Genomic DNA, 27,480 nt, shown 5'->3' with positions numbered 1-27,480 from the left:
AACTAGATGATCTCAAGGTCCTTTTCAGCCCTAACTATTCTATGATTCTATGTTACCCTTTTTGGCTGATACAGGGCTTCTTCCCACGCTGAGCTGTTCCAGCATGACCTTCCACGTTGGGATGGAAGGAATATGCTTTTTTGTGGTAACCTTCCTGTCCATTGGAGACCTCATCACCAGATTCCTTCCCCTCGGTTTTAGAGGGATTCAGAAGCCATGCTGTCACTCGTGCCTTCTCTCTCTTTGCTTCTGCTTACCTTTTTCCCAAATACTGCATTTTGCTACTGTGATGTAAATGGTGGTTACAGGGAGAAATATCTTTCTCCTTTTTTTCTTGAACAAGCTACACATCACCGCAGCTCTGAGCAATGCATAAAGCTTCCTATTCTCTCTGAGTAGCTCTCCTCTTAAATGCAGTCTTTTTAGATAAGTTTCCAGCACTGTCATACACGTCACACTTGATAATCCTTAATTTTGGACTTCACCATATCCATTTTGTATACAGTTTTGTGCCAAGACCAGCCTTAACTTCTATAGCATTAGTGCAAAGAAGCACAGTACAAGAGGTTCAGTATTATTGCTTCTGGAAGGAATTGTTACTTGATGCCAAAGACTTGCTTCTAATTGCTTCACAGCAAGTTTCCTGAGCCTTGGAAACCAATTCTGAGAGTCCTGTTTCACACAGGAATGATGAAAATTTCCACTGAGCCTTCAACTCTCCTCTGTTTCCTTCCAGCTTCTGACAAATTTTTAACTGCTCACCTATTGAAACCTAAATACATAAAACTGTGGCTTAAATGTGCACTCTAGATGGCAGAGGGTAAGACTGTGCTGTGTTTTGGCTGGAGTCTTTCCTGTGTACTGCACTCTTCAGATGTCCCGCACCTAAAAACTAGTGTCAGCTTTCCAGCAACTTATCTCACTAGAAGTAGTGGTTTGATATTGTTTCCTGTAAACTGTTAATGTATCTTCTTTTTAATTCTCTTTTTTTTTACTCCTCCTGCTTTATTTTTTTTTTCCTCGTATTGACAGAAGATGGAGCGAGAACCTTCCTCCTTCGTCCTGCTCACAGTAGGAAACAAGACTCAGAAAAGCAAGGTGAGGCTGTTTGACTCTTCTGCTTTCCTTAAATACTTTCTATTTTATGGGTGACTATCACTGAGTAACCCCTAGGAAGGGTAGTACCAGTGAAGCTGATGTGAAGAGCTGTAGTTATAGTGGGAGCTGCAGAGGCTAGGATGTGGGGGTTAGCTTCAGCATGTGGAAGCATCATGTCACTGGGTTGTGCTTGATTAGTGGGTGCCTGCCCAGCACCTGTACAGATGTGTAGTTTTGTGTTATGATCACGAGGTCCTGTTGGTCAAGATACTCCAGTTCTTTGAGGGTTGAAGAGTTAAAAATGATAGGTCTCCAATCTGGCTCATGCTTTCTGAGGGCAGGGTGTCATTTTCATCAGAGGCATTTGCTTCCTCATCAGTCTCCTGGCTCCTGTGTTTCACAGTTCTACTGATTTATTTTTTATTATTTATTTATTGATTTTAACATGGACAAGATGTATCCAGATCTCCTTCACTTTCAGTTAATGTTTCATTATTTAATACTTACTTTTGCCTGATGAATATGAGCAACAGCTGAGTTCTGCCCTCCTAGCAGCTGCTGGGTTTATTGCCCTGCAGCTGGATATGGATGAGGGCAGCCTGTTGTTCTTTTGGAAACCCAACAAATCGGAATGAATCATGTTGACTACACAAGCATAAGGAACTGGCATCTATTTTCCTTTGATTTTTCCACCTGCTCCCTCCAGAAATCACATTCTGCTTGGATTTTTTTACCCTTTTTGGCTTTACCTGCTTCCCCATCACAGCATCTGCCTCTCCCAAGCTAGGTCAGACTTTCAGCTTTCCTCTGCTCCTTTCCCCTTGCCGCCAGCACTCATGGCCTGGTGGAAGCAGCTGGTTTATGGAGCAGCCTCAGCCACAGTCCCTGTGGGTGCTTTCCATGCTTTTATCCTTGAAGTGGATGGTGCTGAAGCTGTACACTCTTCCCACAAGCTCTACACCCACCAAACCACGCCTCTAGCTTTCCTACCCTTCCCTGCCAGCTCACTGCAGCTTTGGGAGCTGGCTGTGGGTGCCTGCAGGCTGGAAGCAGCACCCTGGCACTCTCTTGGTGGAAGGGTGGGAGGGAGGGAGCGGTGCCTTGCTGCAGGTGAGGTAGGCTGCTGGTCCAGGCTGTGCTGGTTGGAGCCAACTGCAGCTCACCAGACTTGTTTGTCGGCATTTCCGTGCCCCACAGGACTTGTTCTGATTTTGCCAGAGACTTTGCTTCTGCCCAGTTCTGACCTGGACATTTCACTATCCCAGTACAGCTAGGGTGTAGCATCACGAAACAAGAGGGTCACCTCTCTGGTGATCAGTGTTGTGGTATTCTTTGCTGTTTATATAATAAGCTGATATATTTGCCACAATCTTCTTGTTGCAGACCTGCAATTTCAGCAAAGATCCAACATGGGGCCAGGCTTTCACCTTCTTTGTCCATAGCGCTAATTCCCAGTCACTCCATGTTGAGGTGAGAGAAAAGCCTTTCCTTTGAAAACCAAGTGCATAACCTTAGGAAGAAACCTGTTTTGTGGTGGATGTGATCTCAGTGCTAGTTGTTTCTGTGTGCTTGTACTCCTACTTAAGAGGTGGAAGAAACACCTGTTGCATGGGTGATTCTCTGTTAGGTGATGCTGGTATCTGCCTTTGCTCTAGGATCATGTGCAAAGGAGGTTTTATACAGGTCTGTGTGCAGTAAATCCATGAATATTTTGCTGTCAGAAATTGCAGCCTTCATAATTCTCAACCGGAGTTCAATCTCTTCACCTTGGTATTTCATCTCACTAAGAAATCCTGTGTCTCACCAGCATACATTGCAGTCACAGTCAGTTCTCTGACTGTTCACTTGGCTACAGAAATGGATTTCAACTTAGAAGGTATGCTGAGGATAATAGGCTAAACAAGCTGTTACCTAAAAAGCTTTTGAAGACCAGTTGTTATCCCTGGTGCCTGGGACATTTTCCCCCAAGTAAGTAAGGAAAGTCAAGTAAATGACAGGGCCTGATAAGGCAGTTCCTTCTCCGCATAGGAGATGTGATTTTTACTCAAACATGCTAATTTGTTACACTTCTGAAGTAGTGGCGTCGCCCATTTGGAAGTAACCATACTTGATAGTATGTCCTGGAGTAAATAAGTTAATTTTGGTTTCTGTCTGAAATTCTTGCTTTGCTATTCCCAGTGGTAGCTTTCCAGCTTGCCATCTAATAACTTCCCCCCTGCTCCTAGATAAAAGACAAGGATCGGGACAGCATCCTGGGAACTTCAGTGGTATGTCTCTCCCACTTACTTATGGACCCAAACATGACTCTGGATCAAAGATTTCAGCTGGACCATTCCAGTTCAGACAGCTTCATTAAGATGAAACTTGTGTTGCGGGTAAGTTCTTTGCTGTATTCACTCAGCTCCTCAATGGAAACATCCAGTTCTAACAAGAAAAGAGATGAGGGGAAAGGTGGGGGGTGGAGAAATGCAGCTTTGCTTCACAGATGAGTAGAAAACAAAAGTGTGACAAGGACTTTGAGTGCCATTAAGAGTGCGTGGTGGAGCTGTGATGTATCCCTGAGGCTTCCTAAAACAGTACAGTGCTGTTGCTGGAAACCTGCTCATGACAATAAAGAGTTGGACTGAGAAAATCTAAGCTGGTGAAATCAAAGCTGCTAAACAGTAAAGGTGACAGATGCTTAGGAACTGTTTTCTCATTGTGCTCTGCATTAGTGTTTAGACAGCATTAAATACATACACAGTAGGATATGGGAAGAGATCACCACAGGTAATCCCATAGGCCTCTTTAATTTCCAATGGCAGATTATGCTGTTACAGTTTTGTGGTGAAATTTCATTCCAGGTCATAATGCTCGCATTAACCCTGGTGCCTTGGGAGCAGCACTCATTTCTCTCCCTTGTGAGTTTTAGACCTTGAATGTTGAAGAACCTGATCCACAAAGAGTCAAGGCTGGTGTCAGTGCCTCAAAGCAAGGACCTGTGCATGCCATCGAGAAGGGTGGAAACCAGCAAAAGTTTGTCTCCGCACCAGACCCAGAAGTCTCAAAAGTATCTCCAGTGAGCAAAGACTCTGCAGCACCTGAATCCCAGCTGAAAAAGGACAGCAGAGAAGACCTGGACAGAAAGGACAGTTCAGCACCACCGGTACCAAGTGAAGCTGTTGCTGGCCCTAATGAGGCAGAGCACAGCCAAAATCCAGAGCATCACACATCATCAGCACTGCCTAGCAGAGCAGCGGTAGCTCCCACACTGCCGGTCGTACAAGAACTGAGGCTTGCACCCAGTGTTGCTTCGCTGGGTTCTCTGCCTTCTTCTTGCTTTGAATTAAGTAGCAGCAATCTGGAACTTCATAAGTAGGTGTTCTTCCAGCTGAATTGTTCTTGTGTGGAAAGGTTTAGCGTTTATAGTTTGCTGTTGCTTATGGTTGAATTCATGACTGCTAAGTCATTTGGAATTTTGTGTCAAATCACCTTATGAAGAATTGACCTAAGTATTCCTGTCAACAGCAAAGTAAATAACGAGGTTACTATCAATTCAGGTGTGAAGTGAAAGTGTTTCCTTCTCTGGCTCTCCTAAGAGATGCTGCTTGTGTTTGCTTTATATTGTTTAAGAGCCTCTTGCACAGAATATCCGTGGTTCCAAAATGCTCATGATTTTAGCAACGGATGTTGGAAGTCTCAATATCCCATTTCTGTAAAAACATAAAATCTCAATAAGCATTATCTGGCTGCTTAAAGTTTTGGATGCTGTGTTTCATCCAGAAACTTTTAAGACTTTCAGAACGCTGTGAGCAAAGTTTTTGTGACTAGGTGCTCATATGTGTGTGTCCTTCCCACTGTACTAAGTGTGAGGCCACAGGTAGTTGGCTCCATCGAGGAGGATGGAGAGCTGGGTCTGTTTCTCCTGGGATGCAGAATGGAGTTAGTAGAATCCTTAATGAGCTGAAGTAGCGAAGGAGGTCCACCTCAATTAAGAGAGCATCAGGGCAGTTATAAACCTGAACAACAACCCCAGCTCCAGCTGCTCAGTCTAGCACTTCTGGACTGGCAAATTCTCTAGCTCTGAACAGGGCCTCATTTAGAAACCATTTTTAAACCATTTTAAAGCAATGGTTTTGGATTTGAAGCCACTTTAATAACATGCAGAATGAAATATAAAAAAGGTCCCATTTTGCAAATACTGACATACTTGAAGGAGCTGTGTAATATGCTCACCTGTACTTTGCTGCTCCATCTACAGCAGGCCAAGTAGGTGCTTTTTTTGGCTGTTTGTACTCAGGGACTGAAATGGGGTACTTGTTACAGAAGGCAGGCTAGGCAGTGCTGGCACCAACAGGAGCGTTGTTTCTGTGGGACCTCTGTGGTCCAGCTGCTTTCTAGACATCAAACCTTAGGACACCAGAAAGAAGAATAGTGCCCTGAAAATCAGTTTTAGTTAAAAATGCAGCACCAACATTGCATCCTGTTTTGTTCTGCTAGGCCTGTGCGTGTGGTCGGTTAAATAGCTGTGTTTAAAAGCTTTGATTGTGCAATTGTCTTACAGTGGTACTGAAATGCCTCTGGGAGAGATTCAGCTCACGGTGCGGTACGCTTCAATACGGCAGAGTCTCGTCGTGCTCGTGAATGGCTGCAGGTAATGCTGACGATTGCTTGCTATGTCTGTAAAGGAAAGGGAAAGAGCTCTGAGCTTGTCAGATGGTCAGCAAAGCTGGAGCAGATCCTTGTGCTTTGTAAGCTGCCCAGTTGCGATGCATCAGCATTGGGTGGCTTCAGTCTGTGCAGCCTCGCTAAGCCCAGCTCTGGTCAATGCAGTGCAGCAGAGGCACCTTAGCTTTCATCGACCCAAAACTACTTCTGACCAGCACTGACAACTGGTACATGCCTTGGGATGTCATGATAGGCATCATGACAAGGACTGGATACCTATGACTGAATTTGTTAACATTAATTTAGGAATCCCAGTAAGTGACCACACACTCAAGTAGTGAAAATTTTGTTTAAAATTTTATTTACTTATGTTCCAGTTCCCAAGATAAATGTTTCTGGCCCATGAACCCATGAAGGATTAGTCTGATTCTGAGAGACAAGGTATGAAGACACAGTGCAAGAATGTGCCTTGCTTGTCAGCACTGTATTTCTTTTAACAGAAACTTAGTACCCTCTTCCAATCGTGGAGTAGATCCATATGTTCGTATATACCTGCTTCCAGATAGAAGATGGACAAGCAGGAGGAAGACTTCTGTCAAGAAAAAAACTCTGAATCCCCAATACGATGAGAAGTAAGAAAATGTTAATTATGATTGTTGCTGAAATAGCTATGATCTCCGTGTAATGAAAGGGCATGCATAGGGTTTGAGCTTGGTGCTGCTAAGGATTGTGTTGTGGAAGGTTTGCAGGTCCTGTGGAGAACCCCAGCACTTTGTGACCGCAAGTACTTAGGGCTGGCCTTGGTCTGTCTGTGGTGGTGTCTGTTCCCACCCCTTCTGCCATCCTAAGCAGGGGTAGCCTGCGCTTGCTGCTTTGCACACAGACATCCCCCTACCCATGTTTAACTCCCTGTTATTGCAGAGGCAATCTCTCCATTTGGATGCTTTACAAAGCCACTTTCTCAGTTTGTACTTTTTTGCCTGACACTTCCTTGACAGCTTTCCAAAAATCAAAGGCAGAAATACAAAGCCTTTTGAGACTGGACCGTTCTTGAGACAGACAGATAGATGTTCTCATCAAGACCTAATGGGAGCAGTGAAATGCTCCCACCCCTGCTGACAGTGTCATGTCCACGGTTCCCCCACTGAACTGGAATGTGTTTTCTATAAAACCAAACATAGTAAACACTTAGAGCTCTTTTGAGAGGCTGTTTTAACCCATATTTAGAGCAAGGTACACGTATGTGAATATTGGCTGATCCTGGGTGGCTCAGTTTTCCTATGTTGGGTCCATCCTGTACATGTCGGAATAGGTCATAAATGGAGAAAAGATTTTAAAATACTTCATCTTAAACACCAGAGTGGTGGATTACTATTCTCTTCTAACACCACTGATCTTGTGCCAGCACAGCTGTTAGAACAGCATCACTTTTTCCTCATCCTCAGTATTGACGTGTCTTTTACATCCTCAATTAAGTGTAATAGGTGGAGCAATACTTAGCTCCAAAACACATTACCTGTTTTACAACTCTGACTTGAGGAAAAGCTATTCAGGTGGGCAGAACTTCAGTGATTTAGCATGGACAAAACTCACTTGACATCAGATGATGTGTGCCAGAGGCATGAGTTGGAGCCATTAGGAACTTAATTGCCACAGATTTCAACCTTTGTCTTCTCTTCATGTGGTTTAAACTGACTTTGTAAACTTAGAGGGTTGGCTCAGCTACTTCCTCTGAGTAATGCAGGTTGCATGGAAAACATGCTGATCTTCCATGAAGGGGGAAAATGATGGTAAATAGCATCTCATCATGGATGCATGTTTTCCTCCTTCCCCCTGGCACAGTGAGCAGTCTGAACAACAGTGTCATAGTCTTGTTGTGAGGCCTGGAAGAGATTTCTTACAATGCAAATAAAATCTAATTATAGAATTGCCTTTTCTATATCTTCCTTCTCTGGCCACCAGTGCTTATAGGATTTTAATTGTTAAGTCTCTCCTTTCCAAACTTTACTTTTAGGTTTGAGTTTTTTGAATCTTTGGAAGATGTCAAGAAAAGGACGCTGGACGTTGCTGTGAAGAACAGCAGGCCATTCATTTCACAGGACAGGAAGGAGCTGGGGAAAGTAAGTTTAACAAAGCTGCTCTACTGGTTTAATAGAGCTGAGCATTCTGAGCGACGGGATCCTGAAACGTGGTTCTAGTGACTAAGCCTCAGGAGTAGGACTAGCGATCTGGAAACAACTTTTTCTGCCAGATTTTCATTTGAAGTCAGGCTGTACCCATATGGAAGCTTGCATGGTCTCACACGACTTGTGTGCTGCTTCATTTCAAAGGGGTGCTTCTGAAGTAAAAACGTATTTCCTGGGATCTGCTGCTGCCCCTTTGGGGAAAGGCACAAACACAAAGCTCAGAAAGACGGGTGATTAAACCCAGAATTTGCCAGCACTTCTTCAGTGACAGAAAAATTCCCAAGTTGTGATACTAAGCAAGCCAGGGGCAGTGCTAAGGCTGGCTAATGCCCAGGTCCTGGAAGCTCAGGAAGCTCCTTCTCCCTGAGCCTAACCTTAAGTGTGTTTGACGTGGGAGGAGTGCTAGCTCAGCTAACCAATTTGTACGCTGAATAACATACACAGAAAGAAAATGTGCTTTTTAAAGGTGCGGATTGACTTGTCACAGGAGGACTTGATAAAAGGCTTTGCGCAGTGGTAAGTTTTCATCTCCATGCTTTCAGAACATGCCACCTGTTTTGCTGGAGCTTGTGCACCTCTTGTTGGGGTGCTGGTAAAAGGGGCCCTGTGGTTTGGTGAGCAAGAACATATGACCCACAAATGCAGGACTAACCTGGAGCTAATCTGGTAGTTTTACCTAAATTGTCTGGTAATCCAGTTTCTTATGCAATATCTGCCCTGTGAAACAACTTTAATATGTCAATTATAGTCTTCAGCATATTTTAAGTTACCATGAAAGGCACTGGGAAACATAAGTAAAAGAATTATGTTTATTAAAGCAACCTTGTGACAAATTTTAACTTGGATGAAGATCTTAACTAAATTAATAGTCTGATCAGCAATATATATATATGATAAAACTTTAATTACAAAGCATTTACAGAAACTATTATAATAAGCCAGTTGCAATTTTGCTTGTGTGTTCATTGTGGTTCAGAGTTAAGCACTGGAATGAGGCAAAGATTGAGAACAAGGGTTTGTTTTTTTCCCCCTTCTGTCTGTAGTTAATAGCAGTAGTTCTCCCTTCTTTCTCCTTGAATGGAGCCCAAGGAATGCAGCACGGGTAGTCCAGAAGCCTGCCATCCATGCAGACAGGGTGGGAAAACCAAGTTCCACTGGCCCTGCTTGCCTGTGTGCCTCACAGAGGGATATGGCAATTACAGAGCAGGAGGAAATGACACATCCCAAGTTCCCGGTGACGGCTGACCCCATCCCCACAGCTCCTTTGCCACGGTGCCTGTGAAGCACAGGCCATAAAGCAGCCCAAGTTCTCCCTATTGTGCCAGTTAAAACTTTACAGAAAGTCTGCAACAACTATAATTACTTGTTGTGTCTGTCTTGCAGGTATGAGCTGACAAGGAGTAGGAGCAAGAAAACATGATTTATTCTCATGTACACAAGTTACTAATTTTTCAACTTTGTAAGAATGTACGTATCTCCTGTAATTAACGTGTTTTGAACAGTCACTGCAAATCTGGAGCAGTCTCCAGCTCAGGACATGTAAATTTAAGGATCCTACTCAGAAAAAAAAAACCCCAAATGAACAAAACTGCCCCACATTGGGAATAAATTGCCCCTCAATAAGGAGTTCTTTATTTTTGCTGTTTCTGGCACCTCTCTCCCAGAGAACCCTCAACTATGGATACTCTCTTAAGGAAGTGTTGTGCCTGAAGATCCTTCAGAGTGTCAGCTCAGTGTCATTACTTTGCTTGGCAGTCTCGTTTCCCCAGGAAACTTTCATGTTGCTTTAACATGAAAGCCTTATACTTCTCACAGAATAAATTTTAAACAGCATTCTTTATCTGAGGGCTACAGAACCCATTGGAAGAACCTGTTTCAGACTCTAATGGCAATTGGGGTTTGAGAAACCAACAAATTGATATTCCACTGTTCAAAAGTATCATGGCAGATTGTGGCTGCAGCTATGTATATAACGAGCTTCCAAGAGGAGGGAGATCAGTTCACCAAATTATTAAGGTTTCAGTTTGTGATGCCTTAACCGTCTTTTGTTCTTTATTGCAGTACATTTCAAAATCTTGTAACCTTGACAGTAAAGTGTTCTGCCTGGGGAACAGCAGAGTTTTGTAAAGTAAGCTTTCTTAATAGCAGAGCAAATTATACCAAAACTATTTTTGGAAGCTTGGTGTATAGTTTCTGTACAATAAATTCTGTCTTGCATAAGGATCTTGATCTATGCCTTTCTAAAACTGACTTTTGAAATACATAGCTTCAAATCTGTGCGAGGCAGAAGCCCATAAACCACCACCTGAAACAAGTTTCAAATACTTTTGGCTTAGATTACATAAATCTAGTCTGCCTCCGTCCATAACCAGCAATACATAACTCACACAGTAAAAATCTGCTCACATCCCAAACTGATCTGAAAATGTAAACAACATTTTAAAATAGGCTGTCCAGCAAACCAAGACAGGCCATTGATGGACCTGTTATGGCTAAGGCAGTTAGAGCACCTTTATCTCATGCTTACTGTGTCAGCAACATTCAAAATGCTTAATGGTTAGAGCACATCTGGCCTTGGGCTGGGTTCAGTTTCCTGGGCTGATACAGAGCATACTGGTTGTCTTTCAGGGACGGCTGATCAGGGTTATAGTGAGTTTTTCTTAAACTGACAAAGAATTAAGAAAAATAAAAAAAAATGCAGCAGCTTTTAATTACGTTAAAAGTCTGTTGGTTAGGGTAATAGAGGATAGAGGTAGCTGTCATGTCATAGGCATCACTGTGTTCTGTCACAGGTAAGATGATATTGCTAGAGAAGACCAGAGTAACCCTTAACTAGCTGCCAACTTCAACTTTCGCACTGTAGGTAAAATATCATCCAGGTTACAGATCTCTGAAACAGAACAAAAAGCAAAACAGTAAGGTGTGTGTATTGAGAACATCTTTGAGTTCAGCCAGAGTTCTAACCAAGATGCTAAAAATACAGCTAGGAAATAAACTCCTCACATTTTCTAATGCTTTTGGAAAAAACCCTCAATTTAGCTTATCTTACGAGTAATACAATTGACTCTATACAACCCCTTGTTCAATAAAAATGATGTATTTGGGTCACTTCCTGAGAAAAGATGGAAAGAGAGTGAGGCAAAAGTTGGCATCTTGCCTCACATCCTCCTTGTGTTTTAGTACACCAGCAGGAAACAAAACACGCGTTAGCTATTTAAAGTTTTAGGATGAAGTGTTGGCATGAAGGAAATTACAACTGTTGAAATATTACTTACCTAGAAGACAGAGCAAATCTTGAATGAGAGCTTGAAATGGTGGAAAGAAGCACTCATGTTCTTCTAACTTATTGATTATACTGAAAGGTGCAAACGAGACTGTTAGATACAAGGTGCCAGGACATTTTTCAATTCATCTCTTTGCTAGTTTGTCATACTATGCCATGACTTTCTAATAACGCTGCTGCTTAGTAGCATATAAAACCATCTGCCCCAGAAATGTGGGTTTAAGTTCTGAAACCTGCAGCCAACTATTAGCTGTCAAAAGAGGAGCTCTAATTTCACTCTTCATGCCCTACATACATCCTTTCTTCCTCACATGGCACCAGGTAATTTTTGGACTGGAACATCAGTTTGTGTATGCTAAATATACTGCCTGGGGGTGGGTGATATAACTGCCTTAAAGGTGGAGCAGGAAATATTTTAAGCAGCCATTCCCTAGTTAAAACTGTGGTAAGTGCAGGAAGGCTGACAGAGTCAGTATCATTAACTCAGCACGTATCAGGCTCTCTGCCTGCCTCTGTGTTAGTACCTTTGCGGAGCACAGGCTGAGTGTGAGTTCATACAGTCTGCCACCAAGTGTGTGTATGTGATCATCTGCTGACGATACAACAGGATTTGTCTAGTTCCCAGAGTATTTGCAGTCAGCTTGAGCCATCTCTCTTAACAACTTGTACATTACAGCTGAAACCTTGCAACACTTTCTACTCCCCACCCACATGCAGTATTTGCTTTGTCTTCTTATGCAACACGCATCCTATGAAACATTATTTGATCACCTCATCCATGCAAGCCAAGGAAGGGTTTTGGAATCTTCTGACCATAATTTTTCTCTCTGCCCCCTTTATCCTTTTGAAAATATTCAGGATTTGTTTCATGGAGGATGGTAGCAACTCCTTTACTGCTGCACATTGCTAACTTTGTAACAAATAAGTGAAGTTTCTTTCTGTATCCATTCTAGCCTGTTCTCTCAATTACTAGATTTGATGTTTGCAGAAGGGCCACCGGTGGAGCAGCCGCACATACCTGTGGATGTCCTGGGTCCCCAGAAGCTGCTGCACCTGCTCAGTTACATTCTCATTAATTATGTCACACAGTTTCCCAACAGTATCCACTACCACAGTGGGTGGAGCCGAGCTGTCTATGGAAAAACAAATGCTTCATGTTCGTTTTAACAGTGTTAACAAAGTTTTTCTGACACAACCCAGTTCTTGCAGATGCCCAGATTTTATTTGGTTTTCCCACACTTAGGCATACAAGTTCCACCATTCAGAGAACACTAAGTGCCTATGGTCAGAAATAAACTAATGTTAGCTAAGTTTAGCCGCATAAGACAGAAGTTTCTGAGGACTGGACATAACTGCACTTGAATGAATCACTGAGGAGAAATCTACAGCAGAGGCCGAGTTATTTTTTCTTAAACTTGTTATCTTTAGAGTAGATAGTCGAGAATTAAATCAATTTCCTCTTTTACTCCTTTTTTCTGCCTCCCTCGTATTCCTCAGCAACTACCAAAGGCTTACAAATAATGGGGATTTGCTATTTAAACTGCCAATTGACCTATTTTTCTTTCCAGTGAAGAATATACCTGGTTTATGCATTTCCTAACATCTCACCAAATTTTCAATGGAGAGATCAGGCTTTTGCTTGTCTTCTCCATTTGGAAATGGTGTGAATAAATGCTAGGTGGCAAGTCTTTACCTAGTTCCAGGAGCTCCTGGAGATTTCTCATAGTGTTGGTCATTTCCCCAAGCTTTGTGTAAACCTCATGCATTCGTGGATAAATGCCACTGAGAGAATTCACGTCAAACAACTTCTGGAAGTGAGAGACTATCGCTAACAGGGTTGGCATGGATGGTGTCTGGCTGTTCTGTAGCAAGCAGAAGGAGCGACTCGTTAAGTGTTACTGCTTAACAAAGCAAGGATTCTTTTAAACAGTAAACATTTTTAAAACTAGTCTATGAAGAAAAACAGGTAACTGCCCTTATTAAACCACGATATTTCAAATATTCTCAAACCTGAAGACATACTGAAAAGAGAGTTTTCAGACACAAATATTCAGCAAACTAAAAAAATTCTCTAAAGTTTTCCTCTCTGTTGCCTAGCAAGTACATTTACGGTATTCTCAATGCTGACTGAGAAACAGACAGAACAGGATAACCTGAGACTGTGGGGCAATGCAAATTCCTCACTGGTCAAATGACTTTGATTAAGCAGTCCTCCCTGAGGTGAACTTATCCATTATATTAAAATAGTCTCTGACTATTGAATGTCTTCAAACAGCTATTTGTTAAACCCCAGGAGGCTTTCAAATGCACAAATCTAATCACCATGCTAAGACCACATTTGAGAATTCCACAGTAACTTGTGATTATAAACCCCTGGAAGAACTACCTTTTCCTTATTTTCTATTTCTTCCAAAATGGCATCTACTATGAACTGGAGGTCTTCAACTTGTACGGATTCCCTGTTGTCTTGTGGATCTTCAGTGTGCCAGGGTGCCAGCTCCAGAGAAAGTTTTCTCAAGGACCTATGCAAATCCTTTTAAAAGACAGGAGAGGACGCAACTTATTTTAGTAACTGCTTGAAGGTGTTTTTATTACAGAAACAGCCAGATTTTCTGTTTCCCATATGCAAAAACATTCTTATACTGGAGACAGTAAGGGTTTAGTTTTCATGGAACTTCAGCACAGTATCTTGCTTATGTTCTTCTGACAATTAAAGTACTTCAAATATTATAGTTTCAGTGAAATAAGAAGTGCTGGTCACAGAGAGTTTGGCTTTAAGCAGAATTCTTTCACTTGTATTTCAATCAGAAAGTTACTGTTTGGGCAAGACAAGGGGAAAAAGAGAATGGATCATCATTAATGCACGAAGTACTTCAACTCTAATATTTAAGTGTCTTCTTAGGCGGTGAACAAACCCATTTAGATGATATACACAGAGGAATACCTCTGGTGTGTAGGAACACTGCACATTTTTCACCCACTATGTTTTAAAATGGTGTATAAATAGCAGAATAATTTTTAAAATTTAACACCAAGTCAGGCAATAACAAAAGCTGCACACATAAAAAAACCCTACATATAGGGAGGGACCAAGGAGGGGTCACTGGATTATAGGAAGAATATAAAGCCAAGTACAATAATGCATTACCTTCAGGGCCATTAGCTGATCTGCCCACATTTCTATAGTAAGTGGAAGGTGCTCAAATCCACATTCCTGCTCGTTCTCTTTAATGTAATTTAGCACTGGCCCTTTACTGCACCTGTAAATTAACGGGGGAGCTCTTGGGCTTCGCAAGACAGAATCAATATGGGACAAAACCTTCAACAACAAATAACAAATGTTATTGTTCAAACATGTACAACATTTTATAATAAAATTCCTCTCTACCACAGTCATGATGGTCTAAATGTTAAATCACAAATAGCTCCAATAAGTTATTATCAATGAATTTTACAGAAGCATTCAATATGGAATACTTTCAAAGATTTAAAAATATACTAGCTGGAAGATACATAAAAGCAACGCAAACATACTCCCCTTTGGGGATATGTAATATTTATACACTTGAGGCATTGTTCTGTTCACCATTTACATTTTGCTAAGTTTTATTACGTTTGCCTTTTTTTTTTTTTTATTCAAAGAAAAGTAAAAGCCGGTCTCTCCTCAGGCATGTTTAAAACAGTAACATAAGGATCTGTACTGCACAAGACCTCGAACAAATCCCCTGTCCTGAAAAGACCTCAGCTAAATCATTCATTTGATGTTTCCCAACCTAGTCTCTGCTTCCATGCTGTATTTTTCAGGTAGTTTACACTAAGATGTAACAATTAAGAAAATTAAGAACAAGCCTACATTAACTGCCAAATCCAGAACATTATGCATCTCATGTGGAGGACGTCATATGAACTCTTTGATTTAAAATAGTATGCTTCAGTTTACATGGTTAAACAACACTTGTGTATTATATTTCACTGTAGTAATAGTGCTAGATACATACAGCATAGATAAAATCCGCATACCTTTAAGTACTGCTGGCAAACTGCCTGCAGCCTATCCACCCCTGCGATACTCTCAGATTCTTTCTTCTCTTCTGTTCTTTCTCTGGTACTACTCCCGGAAGATCTACATGCCAAATACATACAGTGGGTTACATAAGTAGCCTCAGCAGGAGGTACTACTTTCAACTTGATTAAAGAACAAGGTATGAAATACACATACACCTACAAAGTAAAAATCTTCACTACCTGACACCTGCCAATAGAATTCCATTAAACCTAAAAATCATAAAAGCCAGCTGAAAAATGTAATACCTAATTTAAGCATCACTAATTTATCTCCAGTCTCCAGGCTGAGGTTATGCCAGACTGCATGCTGATTTGGAAGGGACACCACCAGCTGCACAGTTGTTCTGTTACACAGGTTCTACTATGGCTGAAGACGTAAAATCCAGAATTTTACACAAAAGGGTCAAATGCCATGCTCACAGTGTTTATCTGCTTGAACATCTTTCCTGGCTTTCTATACATAGCTCGATATTCTTCTTGTCAAATCTGAGATGACTTTCTATAAAACTACCATTAAATCCTATCCACTGCATGAGAGAAAAGACCATGTAAATATACCTTATGTAAATTGAAGAACATTTTTAAAGTTTAAGCAAATGATGTCTTTTTCAGACTATAAAATTTTTATCATTCAGTATACACATGCACAAATGATTAAGTGAAATTACAGATAAAAACACTCTGTCAACACTGGATTTCTAATACCTTCAATGTATTTTCTTAGTAATGCTTCAGAAAAAACGAAGTCAATTTCTAAGAATAATAGGGACATAACTTCAGTGGCTGCAATGTTTTGTCAACTCATACTTTCTCATTCATAATCCATAATGTAACCAGTAAATATCTTTACAGCTCATGGAAGCAACAAACACCAGTTTGGTCCTGTCCATATGGCCTGTGATAGCACTCAAATCCAATCCAGAAAGACAAAATGAAATAAAAAAAGACACACTGCTGTGCCCCGCAAAGAGACGACACCATCATTTCAGAGATTCACAGTGTGTCTTTGGAGATACAGTAGCATTTGCTGCTTATAGGCAGGCTCCCAGAAATGGGGATAAGGTACACACTTTATAAGCTGCTATTTACGTTACAGGGCGCAGAGTATCTTTGCCTTCAGATGTTCAGAGGATTCATGGAAGTTACTGAAGAAATACACTTACTTGATAGTTTTCTTTAAAGTTTTCTCTAGTTTCTTCACTTGGTGCTTGTAAAGTTTTAATTCCTGTGCAGTTGGTCTGTTAGAAAGAAAAAGTACCATATTGTATGTCTTGCATTTGAAGGTATCTATAAAACTCAGCCAAGTGAAAAAGTAGGCAAGCTTTGCCCCTGTCACAGCAGCATTCTGGAAATTAAATTCTGCTCCATTTCCACATAGTAAGAGCAATCAATGGCAAACTAACCATCAGCAGTTGTTGTTATTAACAGCATACGGAGGGAAGCGTGACTGTTGCTGACATTTCTTATTTCTACATATGACTTTTAAAGGCAGATTCCATGCATTTTTATAATGATGGTGCTTTTGGCTTCTTTCTCTGTAAAGCAGTTTGCTGAAGTGCCCTTGCAAAGGATGATGCTTATCCTTTCTCACCTTGTTTCCAAATCTTTCTTGAGATTTATATTTTCAAGCAAAAGCTGTTCATTCCTGGTTTTTGTTTCAGTAAGTTGTTTCTGGAAAGACTGCAACATAGGCTGTGTTACTTCTCTTATTTCACTCATTCCATAATCAACAAGCTTTACCAATTTAAAGTTGGTTAAGAAGATGTTAAGAAGAGCTCCCAATTGCCTATACAGCAAGACAGTGTGGATGAGGAACTAGTCAACTAAGATCAAGAGCCTGCTGCATTAGACGACAGTTGGAGAACCTGTGATTAAGGAGGTTACGCAGTCCCCAAGCAAAGACAACTCACAAAATAGCATTGAATCTTTGCATAAAGACAGTGAACCCTACCCTGAAGAGTGTGCAAGTTAAGAAGACATGATAAGAACAAGGGGATAGGCATCAAATACATGTATGTTTCTACGTGGCATTTTAAGAGTTACCATTTAGAGATCTGCACAGACTTATTCTTATCAGTTCCATACCGTGAGCAGTGCTCTGTAATTAGGAGTAGCATCTAGATTTAAGAATTCTTCCTTGCTTTTCACTTTTTTCTGTACCTGATCTTCATCTTTTTTATATTGCCTATTGGGAAACATAAATTGTTTCAGTTTACTGTAATTTGATTACCTCAAAGATATATGTTGGTTTAGTTAGCAGTATATATGGTAATAGTATTTCCATAAACTGCAAAGTAAATAGATTAGAAATTTTGCCCTAAGATTCTATTGTTTCTGGGAAGCTGTTTCATGTATTAATTAAGTACACTTATTCCTTGAGAGAAACTCCCATACAAGCAAATCGCATTTCTTTGTTCATGATAATAATAATCTCAAATGACAGGAATGCCTCAGGTATCTCAGCTTGTTGCTTTGTACCATTTAGGCACTTGTACCATTTAGAGCTGAGAAGCTGGTAGCCTGTTTGTTTAGGGAGATGAGTCAACTGAGCGCAGCTAATGCAGTAATTCTGCCTGTGAACCATGGCAAAAGAGGAAGGAAAGAATAAAAACCCAACTTCCTAGCTGTCCCAGCCTCCGGCATGACCAGCTGGCTAGCCTGACTGACAGTTATTCCCTGGATGAATCCAAACTTCCATGACCATTACAATTCCTTAATGTTTCTTACATGCTAGTGACATCCGGAACACAGAAAATTTACCATTATAAGATTTAAGAACAGTAAGGAGTATGAAAATTTTGAACAGTAGAACTGTAAGGTACCAGATGAGACCTACCTCAGCTCCTTTTTCATTTCACTAATTTGAGATTCATAATAGTCAATTAGACAAAGGAACCTAAAGAAAGGGAAAACGGCATTACTGAAACTCAGATATACTCCAAAACCAACAAAAATCATGCCTGGAACAGGCCAGCTTGTACATCTGCACTATGCTTCAGAAGTGACTGCTTCAAGAAGGTTCTCTCTCATACCAAACATGGTCACAGTTTTCCAGAACAGAACAGACATTAACTATGCACTAGTCTAAAAAGCAGCAAAATTATTCAAGAGGAGAAAAAAGTTAAGTCCTCCTCCATTAAACCTCATCATCTTGTGACTGTTTCCCCAGCAAGCGTAATGGTGAAGCGCAGTCTTGAGTGCTAGGGCTCTGTAACCATTGCAGAAGGTGAAAGCACAGGTCCCACACAGCCTGAGAACATCCGTCTCTGAATAAACTAAATATGCTTTCAGAGTGGTTGCAAAACCTAGACCCACAAAAAACTGAACAGCTGAGAAACTGAATTTCCTCTTGAGCATTCTGAGATTGCCTGTTTTGGAGAGACACGTGAGAATGCACAGGGAACCAAACTCAGTGATCCTCCCTTTCATACAGCGAGGGCACAAGAAAAAGGCTGTGCACACACAATCCCTTTTAAATGCTATCCAGGAAAACATTGCTAGCCGGGCCTAGGAAATCAGCTGACAGCAGCCCAATAAAGTGTGGCTACCTGGGGCCTAAGAACTGTCAAATCTCCGATTACAGCAGAACTATGGAGATCCTACTGCAAGAGACACAGGCTTTGAATACTTGCAGAACTTTCCCTAAAGTTCCTGGCAAACCTTCAGTCCGCAGTTGCAAAGACCACTTTCCAGAACTGGAAGGGCTCTTTCTGGTGAGGCTGGGGATAGTCTTTGTTATTTTCTTCTTTGGTTGTTTTTTAATTTACATTTTTAAACATTAGGATCCCACGATGAGATCACCCTACCAGATATGGAGCTCCAGAGTGGATCATTCCCTTCTCTTTGCTGACACCTAGCGTGTACGTTTTGAATTTCTGCCATGGTTTTATCCAGCTCACATTGTTCAAATCCCTGCACTGACGTACCTGTGCAAGAATTCATATTTCATCCTGCACTCCTAAGGTCTCCAGCCTTTTATCTTTTTTTTTCTTAAATATAAATATTGAGAACAGTTGCTTTAAAATCAGTTTCTTCATTTAATGTTATAGGTCGCTCACCAACATAAGAAAATTGCTTACTGCTGATCTAGAAGAGACTTGGGAGCTCTTTTGCAAAAGCGACAAAACATTTTGTTTTGAGTGGCAACATGCAGCTGCTCCTCCAGCCCAACTTTGCACAGCTCCTTCTGCAAACGGGCAATTGTCTCTTTCTGTTCTTGCAGCTTCTCCTGCTGCTGTTGATACTTTGCCTGTGAACAGATAATGGCAGAGTTATAAAATTATTGTAACTCACAAACTGGAGATAGTACTGTACATGTCCAGGTAGGCACCTGGTCCCAAAGAGCCTCAGTTTCAGCCATAACGAAGAGGCAGTGAAAGAAGGATACAGGTATTTTTCAAAGTTACTGCTAGAAAATTCTTTAGAGATTGAAAAATCCTAGCTATAAGCAATGTACTAACTCTATGACCCAGAACTCATGCTTGTTTTGATCAATGTAAACATTTTTAGAGCTTGTAAAACAAGTCATAGAATCATAGAATAGTTAGGGTTGGAAAGGACCTTAAGATCATCTAGTTCCAACTGCTCTGCCAAGTCAGAAGTTTGAATCCTCAAACACCACTATCTGAATTACCCGTGAAGCCTGCTGATCTTTTTGAAGTTCTCTGACTTGATTCTGTTGCTGGCAAACTTTAGCTATCGTCTCATCTTCCAGCTGGCAAATTTTGGACTTAATGTTTTTCACCACATTTTCCAAATCATTAGCCCGTTGTTCTTGTCGAGATGCCCGACCACTTTCCTGTCGGATCTCATCTCTGAAAAAACAAGTAAATCTTTAATTTAAATTAAACTCATTTCACTAAAGACAGTGAAGCAAGCACAGGCCTGACAACATTATCTGATGACGCTCAATAATAGCCTGTGGCAGCAGGTGTGGGAAGCAGCAGCAGATGAAATAGCAGAAAAGCACAAAAGCAACTAGGTAAACATTGCTGCATATTGGACAATAATCTTAGGAAAACAGTTTTAAGCTGCTGGTGTAACAAGAGCTCCACCTGGCAGGAGTAGGACTCTGATAATGCTTTTCCTGTGCGTTAGCAAGTAAGTTCCTTCCACTGCTTATCCTTACCTAAGAGAACGATTGGTCTCCATAAGCCCCTGCATCATTTTCTGCTGTCGGTCGGTGTTTTCCACCAGTGTTTTTAATGCAAGTCTTATTCCTAGAGAAGACTGACTGTCTAAGACAATCATATCTGGAGATACATAAAATAAGCAAAGTCATAATGAAAGGCTTTTAATCATAGAATCATAGAATAGTTAGGGTTAGAAAGGACCTTAAGATCATCTAGTTCCAAGCCCCCTGCCATGGGCAGGGACACCTCACACTAAATCATGTCACCCAAGACTCCATCCAGCCTGGTCTTGAACACTGCCAGGGATTATATCTGAAGAAGATCACATCTCTGCTACCCTTTGGAAGTGACAGCTTTAGAGATGCCTTATGAACTTATGCTTACTATTTCAAAATACAAAACCTTGTACAATTAGCATTTCCTTACCTGCTGTATTTCTGCAGCTTTGGGGGGCAGTAAGGCTCACTGGTTTCAACCCATGACGCATCAATAGCTTGTTTAAGTTTTCCCATTCAGCCTTCTCCTGCTGCAGGTGGGAGAAGGAGACAGAAACCCAAGTTCTTGAGATCAGCTCATGATCTTCTGTCTTTCCTGTTGTGCAGACAGCAGAAAATACCAAACGCTCCCAAATAAAAACAAACCAACCCCAAGACCCCAAAAGCCCCAGTCACAGCAGGAGGGCTTGTGAGACATTTCAATAGGATCTGAAACAAATACTGGTGTAAAGTGTATTTAACAATTTCCAGAGCACTCAGTTTCCCTCATCACTACTAGAAGTATGTGCAATGAGTGAAGGTTTACAACACCCAGGCCTTGGTCACCCCCAGCGCACCAGGGGTGCAGCCGGCCTCAGCCCCCTGTCCCAGCCCCAGGAGAGCCCCCCAGAAGGCGCGGGCATCTGCTTTGGGGGTTTACTCTTTGCTTTCTTTCTGTTCTGTTCTAACTACCGAGCAGTAACAATATCCGCCTCAGGTTCGCCCCGGTACCTCTATCATGGCGAGGGCCGCCTGCTCCCAGACCGCCAGCAAAGAGGGCCGGGCCCCGCGCCGCCTCCTGCAGACAGCCACCGAGATACAGCAGAGCAAAGAGGTCGGTCACTGGGACCGACAGCCTCAGCAGATCCCAGTCAGCGACGGGGGACAGCTTCCTACAGGACTGGCTGCCGCGGGAAGCGCGGTGGGCCGCGGCAAAAGATAACGGCCCACCCGCCGCCGGGGCGGGAAGGAGGAAGGCGGGCGGCCGCGGGGCGGTGCTGGCCGCACGCCGCCATTTTGCGGCACGGGGAGCCGAGGGGGAGGAGAATCCTGCGCAGGTAGGAGCGGCGAGGTACGGGCCCGGCTCGCCTGCTCGTTCGGCTGCCTGCCCGCGGCGGCCCGATCCTTTCTCAGGCGCCGGGGAGCTCAGTCCCTTCCCGCCCCGATATTGTCTGGTAGGAGGCCGGGCCCGCGCGGGCGGAGGGAGCGTCTCCCGGGCTCCTTGGAGACCGCCTGGCCGATAGAGGAGGACGAAGGAGAGGAAGCAGACCACGTGTCCGGCGGCGTGTGCTTCCTCCTGTTACCGCTGCCCCGGCGCGGAGGAGGCGTGGGTCGAGCCCCTGGGGCTGTGTTGCCGAAGGGTCGGGCAACAGCGTGTCTCCGCGGGGTATGGAGGATCAAGGTGCTCGCAGTAAGCTGCTTGAGGAGGGTGTAGAAACGTGGCTGTCAGAGCTTAGATAAAAACAAACAAACCCCCCTAATCTTTGTTGGCAGTAAATGTGGGTGGTGTGGAGCAGCTTGCCATCTGTGGAATTCATACTCTTGCTAGTGCACCAGCCGTTCTTGTCTGTTACCAGGCATGGATTAGGTGGCTGCAGAGCGGTAATCTTAGCCTAGTTTTCAGAACAAGTCCTTATGGATAAAGAAGTAAATCTCATTTTGGACTGCTGTCTTGGTTTAACGGATCATGCAGAGAGACGCCTGGCTTTCGGCAGTCAGTACAAACCCGTTTCCTTGGATGGGAGCCAGCGAGGGGACGTGGGAGGGCTGGCTGCGGCAGGCAGTGTACGGCTCTCCCTTCGCACCCGGGGTGCCCGCTGCCCTTCAGAAGACATAGAGCTGGCCTAAAGTTTGAGTTCAGGTTTGATAACCACAGTGCCATGATTTGTTAAAAAAAAAAATGGAAATTGTACGTTCTGGGATGCTTCCTAACCCCTGTGGCTTTGATCCTAATTTACGTACAGCAGCGTTGCATCCTGCTGGGGGTAATGCCATCGCTGTGGGTAGCCTGTAGGCATGCTCCAGGTGCCGCCTCTTCTGGCATTTCTTTTTGTATCTGAGGCCACTTGTTGTGTTGATTAGTTGGCAGGGAGAAGCTGGGTCTGTCCTGAAAGCCTGCCACCTGTTCCTTTGAGGAGAAGGGAAGAGGGAAGTGCAGGAATAAGAATAGCTTGAAAGCAGGGGTGTTGATTGATGAGAAGCTCAGCATGAGCTGGCTGTGTGCACTTGCAGCCCAGAAAGCCAACCGCGTACTGGGCTGCATTGAAAGAAGCATGATCAGCAGGTTGAGGGAGCTGATTTCTGACCCCCTACTCCGCTGTATTCAGCTCTGGGGCCCCCAACTGAAGAGGGATGTGGACCTGCTTGAGCGAGTCCAGAGGAGGCTACAAAGATGCTCTGAGGGCTAGAGCCTCTCTGCTACAAAGGCTGAGAGAGCAGGGGTTGTTCAGCCTGGAGAAGAGAAGGCTCCAGAGAGACCTTAGAGCAGCTTCCAGTGCCTAAAGGGGCTGCAAGAAACCTGGAGAGAGACTTTCTACAAGGGGATGTAGTGATAGGACAAGGGGGCATGGCTTTAAACTGAAAGAGGGTAGATTTAGATTAGGCATTAGGAAGAAATTCTTCCCTGAGAACAGTGAGACACTGGAACAGGTTGCACAAAGAAGTGGTAAATGATCCATCACTGGCAGTGTTCAAGGCCAGTTTGGATGGGGCTTGGAGCAACCTGGTCTAGTGGAAGGTGTCCCTGCCCATGGCAGGGCGTTGGAACTGGATGAGCTTTAAGGTCCCTTCCAACCCAAACGATTCTGTGATTCTATGAAGTATACCCAGCCTGACTTCCACCATGTGTCAGAGGAGGTGAGCCTTCACAGAAACCAATCTGTAATTTTAGGAACAACCAAAACAATCTCACTACTGTGAGAATTAAATCCTTAGATCCTTAGAAAAGTTTTAGGAACAGTAAAGCCTAATTTTCAGTTTATGAACAGAAATGTGTGTACTGACAAAACCACAACAGTAATACTGCAGTGTACTTGAGCATGTTTTAAAATAGAAGCTTAAGACAGAGTGAAGGAGGTTTAGTTTTTAAATGCACCTCTGGTGGTGCATTTAAAATGGGTCCTCTGTTCTGCTGAAGACAGACCCCAGAACTTATAACTTCACTTTTAATTCATTTTTTACTGAAAAGTGCAATTCATAAAAAATTAACTTATTTGCACTTACTTAAATTATGCTTACTGATATGCACAGACAATGCAGATAGCAGTGGTTTAATAAATTGAGTTAGTTGGCCTTGTTGCCTGTGCTATTCCACTTTCCCAAAAGTGGCAACAGTCCCTGGTTTACTTCAGTTTTTGCAGCTCTGGAATTAGTTCCTGTTTTGGTCAAGTTCTTTGTTTTTAAGCTTTTGCTCACAAGTTAGGGAAACCGTTTTTCCATCAAGTAACTGACAAAGCTGTGATGTGCTGATAAAGTTAGGGTAAATTGCACCTTCTGCTTTTGTAAAAGAATACTTACATTTGCCATTCTGTCTTAAGAGGAAAGAAACATGTTTGTATGTCATCATGTATATGGCAGTGCATGATAGTTCGTGACACTTTAAAAAGTGTCCTTTGTCTTGAATGGAGTAAACGGGGGAAATCTAGGCCTCAACACTTCTCTGCTGCTATTCTGCTCTTCTTTTATTTCTTGCTGCTGATTGGATTAATAGGTTACTATGGCATCCCGTGAGGAGATTACTATCTGTGAAGATGAAGTAAGGTAAAAAATCACTGTGGTATGGCTTTAAACTGAAAAAGAGGTATTGTGCTATGGGCAGATTTGGAAAGATATCCATAGTCCCAGTGGTCACTTCTGACTGTATCTGAACTTTAAAGATTACTTAAATGAAAGGATTATCTTGCCAGATCTCTGCCTTTGTGAGTGTTTCTGTGTGCAGAGTTGCATTGCTGAATGATGTACGTAATGTATGAGAAAGATGACAGAGAAAGCTGTTAAAGTAGGTAAAAGCTAAACTGGTCATCCTGACTAGTTTTCAAGTTTAAAATGCTAAAACACTTTCTCAGAGACCAATCAAAATACTGTATTTTAATGCCTGCCAAGACATTGCAAAACTGTCCAAGAGCATTTGAATTCCAAGTGTAATTTTGTAACCATACTGTCACCTGAAGAGGAAGTTATAGAGGTTAGATGGATATATACGTCTTTGTATGGTGTTTGTCAAAGTGAGTCTGTTTAAGTGTCTGTTTATATTTTGTGATATTTTGTATATTTAAGTGTTTGAAAAACATGAAAAAAGAGGCTTATTCTTTCAAGTCTCACTTTTCATTTGTAAAAAGTGACTTGCCCTGATGCAGTAAACTTTGAATTATAGACATCAGTAATTGAACTCTTTCAATAACAGTTGATTTACTTTACTGTTTTTTCCATAGGTCTCTCTACAGCCACTTAGAGAAGATGACAGATTTGGTGGCTGTTTGGGAAGTAGCTTTAAGTGATGGTGTTCATAAGATTGAATTTGAACATGGGACCACATCAGGAAAACGTGTCGTCTATGTTGATGGAAAGGTGAAATTGCTGTGTGCTCAAAATCCACTATGATACAGATTATATAAATGCACTTCCATGCAACAGGCATCAGAACAAACAAAAAGACTAATAAATGCAAGTGAGGTGTATTCAGTTGATTAACTTTAGCTGATTTCTTTTTTCAGTTACAGTTAAGATATGAATATTCATGAAGTGCTTTGCTGTCCTTGGGCAGAGGCATTGTAGGCACAGAAAATACCATGTATTTATTCTTTCTGAAATAATAGTTAAGTACTGAGCTGTTTCCCAAGATCTAGTTAATTTTTCTTACACTAAAACATGCATTCATGTTTTATCAATTAATACCCATTGCTTTTGTTTTATTCTGCAGGAAGAAATAAGAAAAGAATGGATGTTTAAATTAGTGGGTAAAGAAACATTCACTGTTGGAGCATCCAAAACCAAAGCTACTATTAACATTGATGCCGTCAGTGGCTTTGCATATGAATATACTTTGGAGATCAATGGGAAGAGCCTCAAGAAGTATATGGAGAACAGGTCAAAAACAACCAATACTTGGGTACTGAGCTTGGGTGGTGCAGACTATAGAGTTGTTCTAGGTAAGTAAACACTGAATGACTTTGTGTTGCTGCCTTTGAGTAAACTTGTACGCATTTAATAACTGGTAAGGAAGAGAAAGCACAGTTCAGTGACTAGAACTGTTGCAGTGTAAAAGCCTAGATCTGGAAGTTTAGGATTAGTTCCAAAGACAGCTTGAAAAATAATGGTCTTGTTACACCTGTGTGAGCCTGCGACAGCATGGTCTAGATTTGAAAAAAAAACCAGAAGAAAAGAAAGCCCTAGCAATGTAGCAAGACAGTTGTCTGGGTAAAGCATGTTAAATAACACTGCTGACTTGGAAGAAGATGTTAGAGCTTCACTGGATGAGCAGCACTCAAATAATGAGCAGAAATTCCTAAATTTTTCTTTCTTCAAATTTTTCAGTTTAAGAATGTCAGAATATCTCTGACAGTATTCAGAATAACCCAGAACAGTAGCCAGGGCTAGGGAGAGGTAAAAATTTATGTTGATAGCAAAAGTTGTTTGCCAGTTGATGCCAGAGCCTCCCATCTTTCCAATATGAGAAGAAACCCTGTAGCCTGGGTACTATGGCTAACAATGAGCTTGTTTTGGGAACTGAAAGTAAAATTCCACAGTAAATCTTTAAAATTCTTTGATCTTCCTGTCTGTAAGGGAAAAAAATATCTTGTTCTTTCTACTTTTTGTTTTCTGTTTCCTTCACAGAAAAGGACACAATGGATGTGTGGTGCAACGGTCAAAAAATGGAAACAGCGGTAGGTGATCATCTCCAAAGGTTTTTCACCGGCTATGGCTAGGTAACCAAAGCTTAGCAAAGTGAGCCACAGAGGGGCACGTTACCTCACTTTACCACAGAGTATGAGCATATGCCTGGACAGGCAGTACACTATGAGTTTGTTCTGAATGATCTTCACTGTGTCTTATAACTGACAATGCCTGAATTGGGATGCCAAACATTAGCTATTTAAGGGTAAACAATGCTTTTGTTTACAGTTTTTAGACAAGCAAAATAAATCTGGGTCGGTTGTCCAGGATTTTCACAAGAAAACCTTCAGGGAAATGGAAGGGACTTGAGTGTAATGCAGAGTGTAGAGCCACCTCCTCCAAATCTGCTCATGTTAGCTGTGACCGAGAGGTAAACACATGTAGTCTGACTCTGGTTTTTTTTCCATCTAGAGATGGTCCCTAACACAGGGCTTAATAGTCTCATTGGAACAAATACAAGTTTTTGCCTTTCTGTCACATCTGCGTCATTTGTTAGATTAGGTTGACGGCTAGAAGGTTTACTCTATTTGGTGTCTTTTTATACTATAAGTGGCTTTCAAAATACATACTATGTAGGCTTCCCCATCCTTAAACAATATGCTTTCTCACTAGAGAGCTGTTACTGTGTTTACTACTGCCACGAGTAAGTCCCTGGATGAGTAAAAATTGTAAAATCAACAGGTTTGCTGTGCTTGAAAACAAGATGAAAAGATTCACCAGATGTTTCTGTGGTAATCAGTGGAAGAAACATGCTCTCTCAGTGAATTAGAATTTCTGTTCTTAATGATTCTCAGCCTTTCACGTGCTAGGAGCATGTGCTGGGACTATGCACTAGGAGATACTCTTGCAAGCTACATGTACAGGTTTCATTGTCAAACTGTGCTTGTGTTAGAGTAGCACACAGGTTTTTCTACCCTCCCAAA

At 42.0% G+C, this 27,480-nt stretch overlaps 3 protein-coding genes across 12 annotated transcripts in view; 2 read left to right on the top strand and 1 right to left on the bottom strand.

The window, feature by feature from the left end:
- The window catches only part of ESYT3 (extended synaptotagmin 3), a gene marked incomplete at its 5' end in the record, with an annotated part of 32,911 nt that extends 23,543 nt beyond the window's left edge, over positions 1–9,368 (top strand). Inside the window, 9 exons of the mRNA XM_080620484.1 lie at positions 1,033–1,098; positions 2,482–2,568; positions 3,324–3,473; positions 4,010–4,452; positions 5,642–5,731; positions 6,246–6,377; positions 7,760–7,865; positions 8,398–8,447; positions 9,315–9,368. Of these exons, the coding sequence (XP_080476610.1) occupies positions 1,033–1,098; positions 2,482–2,568; positions 3,324–3,473; positions 4,010–4,452; positions 5,642–5,731; positions 6,246–6,377; positions 7,760–7,865; positions 8,398–8,447; positions 9,315–9,351 (1,161 nt within the window). The 3' untranslated portion in view covers positions 9,352–9,368. The remainder of the gene's footprint in view (positions 1–1,032; positions 1,099–2,481; positions 2,569–3,323; positions 3,474–4,009; positions 4,453–5,641; positions 5,732–6,245; positions 6,378–7,759; positions 7,866–8,397; positions 8,448–9,314) is intronic.
- On the bottom strand, positions 8,905–22,683 carry CEP70 (centrosomal protein 70; the record flags this gene model as incomplete). The annotated part of the gene is made up of 17 exons (XM_080621983.1): positions 8,905–10,821; positions 11,207–11,286; positions 12,233–12,347; positions 12,908–13,076; positions 13,601–13,747; positions 14,363–14,533; positions 15,235–15,337; positions 16,443–16,517; positions 16,871–17,013; positions 17,365–17,464; positions 18,116–18,175; positions 19,359–19,528; positions 19,913–20,093; positions 20,408–20,531; positions 20,838–21,002; positions 21,398–21,962; positions 22,624–22,683. 17 exons carry the CDS (start codon positions 22,681–22,683, stop codon positions 10,760–10,762), a joined length of 2,490 nt encoding a protein of 829 aa, XP_080478109.1. The 3' UTR covers positions 8,905–10,759.
- The window catches only part of FAIM (Fas apoptotic inhibitory molecule), a gene marked incomplete at its 3' end in the record, with an annotated part of 16,274 nt that continues 10,469 nt past the window's right edge, over positions 21,676–27,480 (top strand). For 4 of the 10 annotated variants that reach the window (XR_013957130.1, XR_013957131.1, XR_013957132.1 and 1 more), the window contains exons 1-5: positions 23,349–23,521; positions 24,375–24,424; positions 25,096–25,231; positions 25,584–25,812; positions 26,498–26,548. Coding sequence is in view for 5 of the 10 variants with exons in the window: in XM_080620486.1 (XP_080476612.1) it covers positions 24,381–24,424; positions 25,096–25,231; positions 25,584–25,812; positions 26,498–26,547 (459 nt within the window). Of the gene's footprint in view, positions 21,724–21,844; positions 22,077–23,348; positions 23,522–24,374; positions 24,425–25,095; positions 25,232–25,583; positions 25,813–26,497; positions 26,549–27,480 lie in introns of those variants that run through there. The other 6 variants (XM_080620486.1, XR_013957134.1, XM_080620488.1 and 3 more) reach the window with 6 other exon arrangements.

This window comes from Psittacula echo (genome assembly GCF_963264785.1).
Source record: "Psittacula echo genome assembly, chromosome: 6".
Taxonomy (NCBI): Eukaryota; Metazoa; Chordata; class Aves; order Psittaciformes; family Psittacidae; genus Psittacula; species Psittacula echo.
The sequence above is the reverse complement of the archived record's forward strand: the minus strand, read 5'-3'. Positions and strand labels throughout refer to the sequence as shown.